The sequence below is a fragment of the Salvelinus fontinalis genome, chromosome 2, assembly GCF_029448725.1.
Source record: "Salvelinus fontinalis isolate EN_2023a chromosome 2, ASM2944872v1, whole genome shotgun sequence".
NCBI classification, from domain to species: Eukaryota; Metazoa; Chordata; class Actinopteri; order Salmoniformes; family Salmonidae; genus Salvelinus; species Salvelinus fontinalis.
Window position 1 is genome coordinate 72,741,631 of NC_074666.1, and position 10,385 is coordinate 72,752,015.

The following is a 10,385-nucleotide window of genomic DNA, read 5'->3' on the forward strand; positions in this document are numbered from 1 at the left end:
GAACATACTATACTAACTGTGTGTGGAAACATTACACCGTCGTTCATGTCCAACATAATATTGTTATTATAGAAAGAAGGAACAATTTATTGCGATGAACAGTTTAGAGATCAACAACGTGTCAGTATGGGATGACAAGCGTATTTGGCACTTCGCTTGGAACAGCCGGTGCACCATGTTTTTGGGCATGGAATTATGATTATGTGCTTTTGCTTACAAGAATACCAGATGTACCGAAAAAAGAGATGTGTTGTTCATAGAATGGCCTCAATTTGTTTTTGGAAGAAGGTATGGCTGGTTCTCATCACATTCAACAAGACGTTCCGCGACTCCTGCATAAACTTCTCTTCGTGTTCTCCCTTGCTGTGGTTTGCGCGTCGCTGTTCTTCATTTTCTCCGGCTGCTGTGATTTTATTTTAGTGGATACTGCGAAACATTTGAAGCAAACCTCTCAACTTTTACCTTTGACTGAGCTGTTCCAAAGGAAGAATGCCTCATTTGAGAAGAGAGCTACAGATGTCGGTGTGCGCTCAGCATCCCCCGTCGGCAGCGCAGGTGCGACAGGTGCAGTTGGCGCGCAATCAGCCAATGTTGGTAAGGACTGGACCGCAGCAAGGAGACTACCCCAAGCAATCATCATAGGGGTGAAAAAGGGCGGAACACGAGCTCTTTTGGAATTCCTAAGACTTCATCCTGACATTCGAGCACTTGGCTCTGAACCCCACTTTTTCGACAGACATTACTCACGTGGTTTGAATTGGTACAGGTATGTACCTACCTACCTATCGATGATGATGATGATAATGGTGATGATGATGAAGATTAGAATGATTATGAAGATTAGAATGATAATGCTGAAACACACATTTGTGTTTGGTTGATATTTGTTTAATTATATTTGATTGACAGGAGGGTTTCATTGTTTGCGTTCTGATTATGTTAACAACTTGCAAAAGGTGTAGAATGATGCACATGCCTCCTTGGAATTGCTACTTGCTCATGGTCAGCCGTGTGTATTGCAAGTTAAAGGGGTTATTTAATGGCTGGGAGAATTTCTCTATGGGCTGTCCTACATTTACTTAATTTTATAAATGTATTTAACCTTTATTTAACTAGGCAAGTCAGTTAAGAACAAATTATTATTTACAATGACGGCCTAGCCCCATCAAACCCTAACCCGGATGACACTGGGCCAATTGTGCACCGCCCTATGGGACTCCCAATCACAGCCGGTTGTGATACAGCCTGGAATCGGACCAGAGTCTGTAGTGACACCTCTAGCACTGAGATGCAGTGCGTTAGTACATGGCCCATACATACACTCTGAAGAACAACTGTAAAATCAGTAACACAAATATTATGGAAAATGTTCTCTATGCCATTATTATTTTATCATTTTGACTGTTCTCCCAAAACAAATAAACGTACCAAACATTCCCCCAACTCCTGAACCTAACATCTGCTACATGATCACTCAATCAATCAAACTTTATTTATATAGCACAATTCTTACAACAAATGCATTTCTAGGTGCTTGAGCCAACAGTGCCGCACAATATGGACCTTGTTCTCTCCCTTGTTTGATGTCGTGTGGTGAGCGGTTATTTTTAGTTTTTTAAACAACTAATTGACTTGGTTCAATTATTTTAATTCCATTTTGTTCAGTTTTTTTCTGTGCGCTCAATGCGCTCATTGTACAGTTTCTCTAGAGGTACATCAGATCCAGCCTCAGCTGTGCGATGTTGTAAGGAGTTGTAGTTTCCAACAGGCCATTATTCTATTGTTTAGTGCGTAAAACTTGAGAATTAACTACAATGACCACCATCCCTTGCGTGTCTACTTGTCCGGTCTTTGTTTCTTTTACGCCTGCTATGGAAGAGACAGAAGAATGTGCGATCGTGAGGTGCTATAGAGCAGCTGTTGCTTCACGAGGGTTTATCTCTACCTGAAAATACTGTACATGATCTAAGTGATTGATATTTGTCATTCAGCAGTCATAAAAGTATGCCTTATTTACTTTGAAGGACTACAAAATTGTGATTTTGTCAGACTACATAGACAGCAGCTCAATAGAGATGAGATGATGACTTAGAATTAAATAATAAAGGTATTAAATAAAACAAATGTAATATACACAACTACTGAAATATTTGATTAAAGTAATGTGAATAAATGATGGTTAATAAGTGATAAGCAGTAATGGACAGTCACTACCATCATGTGACTTTTATTGATTGTTGTAATTCTGTCTTGTTACAGCATTCAGGCCACACAATGCATAGTGCATTTAATGTTTAAAAAAATTATTGAAACTTGAAATTGAAAACCGTGATAATTTTTTTATAATCGGACCGAACTGACCTCAAAAAGCACTAATCGTCAAAAAGCATTAATCGCTCAGCACGGTTGATGTCTGAAGAATCATACTGTCTTGTTCCCAAAATGGAAATATTCATCAAGCTGCTTGATCAAAGTATAGCACCACATTGTCTAGTGAGAATATGCACTGGAGTATGCATTGTTTCTGCTGAGAGGGAAATAATCATGGCTCTTTATTTAAACACTACCCATGGAATTGAACTCGATCTTGATAATGGTTAGATAACAGCTCCAAGGGAGAAAAGCTGAGTGCAAATGCCAAGCGAGTCAATGCAACACAAAAGCTACATATTCTGCCAGTGCCAAAATCTGTCTCCAGGGAAAATCAAAAGTGGGCTCACTAATGGACTTTGCTTGTATTTGTGTGCTCCCTCCCTCCTCCTTTCTCCCAGTCTCTCTTTCTTCCTTCCTTCCTTTCTTTCTCTCTTGTCCTTCATCTGGATTTCTATTCAGGCAGACAGCCGAGTGTGTCCTCTCTCTCTCCCTGGTAGCACATGCTCTTAAAAGGGGTGTGTACGAGTTTCAGTTCCCCCCAGCCCTCGTTTAGTTGAATGGGAGTGTATTAACATCCGGCAGGGAGGAAGAGCTGAGTGAGGCTGGAGAGCACACTGGGGAAAACTATATAACACCATGTCAATTATTAAGAACCAGCAGGCCTGTTGGCTTCATTGGCACAGGATGACATAGAGATCTGTGGGGAGTGAGCATGACCAGATAGGTCATGGTGTTAAGGGATGATTCAGTCCCTTTATTTGGCTATAGGCCTCAATCAATAGTACCTTGGATTGGTTGATGGTTATTCAAAGAATTAACCCTCTCTTCGATCTAAAACAAATGGATTTGGTTATATTCTAATTTGGCTGTATTTTGTGTATTTGATATAAGATTGAACAGCCTCATTGTCCCTCTCAGGAACCTGATGCCCAAAGCTCTGGAGGGCCAGGTGGTCCTGGAGAAGACACCCAGGTACTTTGTGACGGCGGATAGCCCCGGCCGGATCCACGCCATGTCCCAGGAGGTCAAACTGATCGTGGTGGTGCGTGACCCTGTGACCCGCGCCATCTCTGACTACACCCAGATCATATCAAAGACTCTGGGCGTTCCCAGCTTCGAGACCCTGACGTTCCATAACGGGACGGAGGCGTTAAAGGTGGACTCCCTGTGGAGCCCCATCTGGATTGGCCTGTATGCTCTACACCTGGAGAGGTGGCTGGCCCACTTCCCCTTGGAGCAGATCCACTTTGTCCATGGGGAGAGGCTGGTGAGCGACCCTGCAGGGGAGCTGGGCAGAGTCCAAGACTTTCTGGGCCTTCAGAGGATCATCACAGACAAACACTTCTACTTCAACAAGACAAAGGGTTTCCCCTGCCTGAAGAAGCCAGAGGGCAGCAGCAAGCCCCACTGCCTGGGCAGAACCAAGGGCAGGCCACATGCTGACATCCACCCTCAGGTCATCCTCAGGTTACGTCAGTTCTACCAGCCACACAACCTGCGCTTCTACCAGATGACAGGGCAGGACTTTGGCTGGTAGGATGGGAGCCTACAATGAGGTGGAAAAAAGATGGTATCATTGTTACCGTTCAAAACACAGGCTGCACAAAGAGGATACAGGACAAAGCTTGAATTGGTGTATTTTGTGACGGTCCTGATGTCATCTGGAGTACCTCAAGTCCTCATGCAACCTGTATCGGCAAACAAATCAAAACAGTCACACTTTATTTTGTGACAGTTAACCGCAAGAAGTAACGTGAGTAATGCCATAGGCCTACTGTGTAACACCATGGACATACAGAGGAAAGTGACAACGACATCCACGGTCGGAAAGCAAGTCCTCAGAACTCTAGTGTGAACTTACCCTTTACTCCACTAGATGGCAGTCCTTCACCAACAGAGGCTTAGACGGTATTGTCGAAGTACTGTAAACTACTTGTAAAAATGTGATTTGTGGTCATGATCGTCATACACATTTTTTTCTGTAGTCAGATTGAGCAAGTATTACCATAAGAAATGACATGGCATCCCTTAATTTAAATCCAAGACAATTCAAGGCAGCTGCATGGGCAAATACTTGAAATATTTAGTAGAGTCCTGCATTGATCCATTCAGTCTGTAGTTGTTTGCAGTTGGTTTTCATTTAAATATTCCCTAGTTATGAGGGGCATTTTATCCCATTTCCTCAATATTACCAAGAATCATAGACAGATTCCCAGTCCGTATTGTCCTTAATTTCTGACAAAGTTTGTGCTCAATACATTTCCTGTGTATGTTTATGGGTGCTGCCTTTTTCTTCATTACATTCTGAAGCAAATATTAAGATCCAACTTTCTCTCAAACACAAACTTATATACAGCACATATAAACATAAGCACCAAGTTGTAACCTACTGTACGTGTTGGAAATAGCCGTCTGTACACTAAGCATCATATGGCAACTAGACTTGGCTGATATTTGCAGCCCCATGCCGAATGTGGCAACAAAACTACTAACATAGCTTGTAAAAACAGCTTCACCATCTGCTCCAGAATAACAGTAATGATAAGAATAGTCATGGCCTTGGCTCTGGAAACATACAGGAGGAGGTTGAGGACAAGTGTTGTTTATTCAGTCAGCTCCATGTTCCTTTAGCCATAATATTAGTAATGATCTTCTCAATGGGATCCATTATGCCTTATATAGTCCAGTGAGTTTGGGATCCTGTATATGAGAGCCAATTTATGGTCATTCTAATGAAGAGGTCACCAAGCCTGGTCCTGTAAAGCCTTATAGATCTCGTAGGCCCTGTTCTGATACTGTGAAAATGTTTCTCCCCTTTGTGTTTTGAATTGGAACCTATCCAATCATGTTGGAGCAGTCATAACCTCAATGAAGGGAGGATGGAAGGTACATCCTAACAGGATTGGAATGGGGCCCTGCAGGCCCAGGGTTGGTGACCACTGTCTTAGCAGTAGGCCTCTCCCTGTGGTTCTGTCATGCTGTCCAGGCCCATTACATAGGCTGCTCCAGTGGAGGGTTTGTGCCCATTGACAGGGAGGTCCAGAGGCCCAGCATTTCCTTCTCCCCTTGCAGGCACAGCCGTCAGGTACATGTCCCACATCTGCTCTGGCAGGTCCATCTCCAGCAGCTTCTGCTTGATCCTCAGGTTCTTCTCAATGTTCCGCCGCTTGTACTTGAACTCTACAATGGTCTTGGTGTACCTGTTTAGTGCTGTCACCGCAGAAGCCATGCAGGTGGCGAAGGAGCCCCATGCTAAGCTGGGGAGGGGGAAGAAGAAGTACAGAGGATGTGATTAACCTCAGCATGCATGCTCTCTCCATCATGACCGTGCTACTATACATGGCCTCAGAATGCTAGCGTCGCTTAAAATTGCACTAGAGTATTAGAGTTTAATCAGAGACAACTCCTATTGTACAGCACCTAGTGTAACGGTAAGTGACCTAGTCAGTACATACATGTAGGACCAGCTGTAGTCCCAGGTCTTGGGCCTCCAGTCCTCCGGACCCATAGCCACAGCCAGCTGAAAGGCCGTGGTGAACATCATGTGGGCAACCATCCCCAAAAGGCCTGGATCCCGAGGGACACAACACAATACAAAATGCAAATAAAGTTGGTGAATGAAAACCTGAGATAATATATGAGACTATATATTTTTTTTGTATAATGGTTGTACCTTTCAAAAGCACTGGTATAAGTACAGCAAAAAATTGTATCTGCAATTGAAATTAGTAGTCACACGTGGCAGTATTGTACACGTTATGAATTGAGGGCTATCAGTTTGGATACCTTTCACTTATTTTAAAAACCTTGCATGAGGACAGGTATTAGTGTGAACAACATTGAGATCAGTCCATTCATTTTCACCATGATCATGCTTCCTTATTCACTGGATATTCAGTTTATAGTATTACTGGGGAAGTTGATAGGTTACATTAATACAGTTGCAGCCATTCCCCTTCATAACAATGACAGATAGAAGAGAGAATGATGAAGAATCAAAGCCCACCACAGCACAGTGTTCCCTCTACTCTCTCTTTTTCTGCTGCCTCTTGGCCATCTCTCTGCCAACATTCTGCTCGTCTACAGCTGCTTTACTTGGGATTAACGCCCTAACAACAAGAGGAGGGGTCAGGGGAATGTGGGAGGGGAGGGGTGGGGGTACTCCTCTGGGTAGGCCTTGTCTTGGCCCAAAACCACTGCCCCATCTCCAATCCGATTAGTCCAGAAACCAGCAAATCCCCAGAGGCATTGGACACACAGACCATAGACCACTGCTCTACGTGCTATGTTAGCACTTAGCTAGGCTAGCTTCCCTACAACTGTACCTCCCTGAGTAAGGCTCCCATCCCACCCTGCTACTATTATTGCTCTGCTTTTCTGCTAACAAAATCATATTCATATTCACATTCATATTTGTTCCACAGACCCAAGGAGAGTTAGCTGTAGGGATTCCACAAATTCTGTAGTGCATTAACCACATTTTAAATGTGTAAATTCCCTCCTACTTACCCCCACAGTACAGTTTGACAGATGGATAGCAACACAATAACTATGATTGACAATACAGTGAGTGAATCTACATTAAAATGACTCCTGATTGACATACATTTTCTCAACATCATCTTCATTCCTCTCCTATCAGCTTTGGAAATGGTCTTTGAAAGGATGAAAACTTAAAAATTGAAATAATCCATTTAGGATATGGACTAGCCACGGTCACTCTGGCCGGCCTCTGCCTGCCTGGGATGGTTAGTGGGTTGCATGCATGGTATTAGATGATGTAATCCCCTTGGTGGGTAGTGTTACACACAGACACGCTGGCCTCTGCTCTACTGTGGAGCTGGGACTCCCAAAGCCTGTCTACTGTAGGCTCTCTATCCAATTTGACCAGCCCAGTGCCAGCCTTAGTGTGATAGCGTGGCATGGAGGTTGACATGGCCTCTGGTCATTGAGAAACAGAGCCAGGGGATTCCACTCACTAGTGTGCCCCCTCTGTGAAGCTGACTTCATAGTTAAGGATGCAGGGAGATAATCAACTCCTCAATGGCTGATGATCAGCTTTGAGTGACTGTATGAAAGTATTCCTTGATGACTTGTTCACTTGACAAATGGTGAACGTCACCTTTTTTTAAAATAAATATGACTGTGAACATCATTCCCAGGCACAGATGTGTTACCTGACAGGGCGGTGAACATGGCAGCAAAGGCGTTGAGCTTCAGCTTGTTCATGACGCTGAGGCAAGGACACAGCTCTAACCACATGAGTACACCACCCGTGAACAGCAGGATGAGGTAGAGACACTCAGCTGTGATGCACAGCCACAGGACCCCTGGGAATAGAATGAAGAGAGGAGTCAGTCAGAGTGAGTACGACTGTCGCCTATAGAATCCACTTCCCTCTACTAAATAATCCCACCTATAGGAAGGGAGACATCAACTCCACAGACCCAGACAGGAAGAGACCCCTGAGCTCTCTGTAGGCCTGCTCTGATGGGACTTGGATAGAGACGACAGGTGGCACTGATAATAAGATGAAAGCTGCTTCTAATGTAAAACTACTACAACAGCTTCACTTTTGTTTTTAGACTGTTGTTTTGGATTTCCTATGGAAGCCGCGATTGCAGTCACAGTAGATTATGCTCCAGTAAAAGGCAAGAGTTGACGGACATTCCAAAAAAAGTTGCAGAGGAATAGTACACTTGTGAAAAAAATGAAATAAAGTCTATATATACTACCAATAACTGAATGGGTAGTGGGGTAGTGTTGCATTTACCCATTCAATTATTGGGAGCAGATATGACTGTCTTTATTTATTTTCACAGTAGATTATGAAAAATTGTTGATGCTTCAGATAGATTTTGTTAAGAGATTGAAAAGGGGAAAACCTGCAAATGGCATCATCCGATAAAATCCCTGTCTTGATATATTTTCATGACTGGACTTATATAAAGTTGTGGTCAAGAGGACAATATAGATTTATCAGGGCTTTACACTACTAGACTGAAAGATAATAGTTTTATAAATGGGTTTTACCTACCTTTTTCATGGTCAGGTGCAATGTCTTTAAAGTCTCTGCAGTTAAAACCTGGAAGCAGAGAAACATTCATTTAGTTCATGTTGCCTAGTCTTGTTATTTTTCTTATCTTCTTACGTAAATTGTAGTTGTAGAAATACGTAATGCAATCCCAAAAATGTTTTAAGCTTCTTTGTTATTTTCTATAGATTAAATATAAATGTGTTAGTATGCACAGAAGCATCAGCTAAATGGTTATGATCAGGATTTTCACCATCATGTTGTTTGACCGATTACTCCCCAATCGCTTACCACTTTTAAAATCAGACCCTATCCATTATCTGATAGTGGTGTCTCCAGTCCTCATATCTTCAGTCCTTTTTCTATCCCACTAAGCTGTTTGTTCTGTCACACCTCAGGACTGGCTACTACTGACTCTCACAGCTGTTTGTTCTGTCACACCTCAGGACTGGCTACTGCTGACTCTCACAGCTGTTTGTTCTGTCACACCTCAGGACTGGCTACTGCTGACTCTCACAGCTGTTTGTTCTGTCACACCTCAGGACTGGCTACTGCTGACTCTCACAGCTGTTTGTTCTGTCACACCTCAGGACTGGCTACTGCTGACTCTCACAGCTGTTTGTTCTGTCACACCTCAGGACTGGCTACTGCTGACTCTCACAGCAATCATAGCAAATCAATATTGGGTCACAGAGTTTCTGCAAGCATTCCAATTCTTGAACTCTTCTTGCATTCCATACTGTAAAACTCCTACTAAACTGATGCATCGTTATAACGTCAGTCCATTTCAGTAAAGTCAACACAAGTAACCTGATACCAAATAGAACATTACTTTTTGCTTATTTTATCAAATCTCAAAGACTAAAAAAAGACTAAACAACATGATGATGTAATTATGTAAGTAAATAGTAGACTGTCAAATCATTTGCATCTTGATCTTATTTCAGTCTCTCCCAATGTACTTCCTCCTTCACTTCCTGTTGTAATGTACCCAAACCACATCAGGTTTAGAGAGCATGGTCACACAGGACCAGCTGCTGAGTGGCCAACATAGTCGCATGTTCTATTTCAACATTTCTGCAAGTTGTACATGAACGTTATTTACCATTCATGTCAGCAGCCTGCTCACAGGAGAAGAAGATGCCGGTGTGGAACTTCCTCATCAGGAACTTCTCTTCTCCCGACTCCCAGATGTACTGCACCAGCCGGCTGTCATTGATGTTACTGCTGTTGAAGCGAATGCAGTACGACTGCCTGGTCGTCACCGGCCCCGTGCAGAAAGGCTTGACCACCTTCCTGGTCCCCTCGCACCAGAAGCTGGTGGTCACTGCTGACAGGGCACACGTAAATGCTACAATGTTGAGGGTGAGCGCCAGGGACCCCCGCCGACTGCACTCTGTCCCCATGCTGGAGGCTGGGCAAAATGAAATGAAAAGGCAACTAATCCAGGCTTTCGATATGTCGCCGCCGTGTTTCGCCTCTCAAATATATCTCAAATCTTCATAATCTTGTGGCATTTGAGGTTCCTTGAGTGATGCTGTATGTACATCTCTCCTGTGGCTCTAAGGATGTGCTGCCTGCTACCTTTATTGAAGGATTCGTTCTCTTCCTTGCTTGTGCTCCCTTATACTCCAATCACTCTTTTTGTCTCTCCCTTGTTTATTTGAACTCTCTCTCTCTTTTCTCTTCTGCTTGCTGTGGTCTCTTTTTCTCCCATCTTTCTCCACCCACTCACCAAATGCGTAATTTATTACACAGGACAAATTATATTCTAGACCTCCATTTTATTTTCGTATCTAAACCTAGGCAGTTTCTTTGAGCATAGTAATAAAAAAGATTAATTTGGGCTTACTCTTTAATCTGGAACAAGGCTCTCGCCAATGCCAACGTTGGACTGGACATGTTCTGGCATAGTTGGGCATTACTGATGCATGTTTTCACAAACTACATTGAGTATACAAAACATTAAGGACACCTG

At 43.2% G+C, this 10,385-nt stretch overlaps 2 protein-coding genes across 2 annotated transcripts; one reads left to right on the forward strand and one right to left on the reverse strand.

Moving 5' to 3' along the window:
* On the forward strand, positions 1-5,935 carry LOC129825249 (heparan sulfate glucosamine 3-O-sulfotransferase 6-like). The gene is made up of 2 exons (XM_055885186.1): positions 1-766; positions 3,265-5,935. Exons 1-2 carry the CDS (start codon positions 291-293, stop codon positions 3,908-3,910), a joined length of 1,122 nt encoding a protein of 373 aa, XP_055741161.1. The 5' UTR covers positions 1-290; the 3' UTR covers positions 3,911-5,935.
* Positions 5,318-10,018, reverse strand: LOC129825203 (germ cell-specific gene 1-like protein). The gene is made up of 5 exons (XM_055885109.1): positions 9,513-10,018; positions 8,411-8,458; positions 7,551-7,703; positions 5,829-5,940; positions 5,318-5,630 (listed from the first exon to the last, which is right to left on the reverse strand). The coding sequence occupies exons 1-5, from the start codon at positions 9,811-9,813 to the stop codon at positions 5,318-5,320; spliced, it is 927 nt and encodes a 308-aa protein (XP_055741084.1). The 5' UTR covers positions 9,814-10,018.
* Between the last annotated feature and the right edge of the window lie 367 nt (positions 10,019-10,385).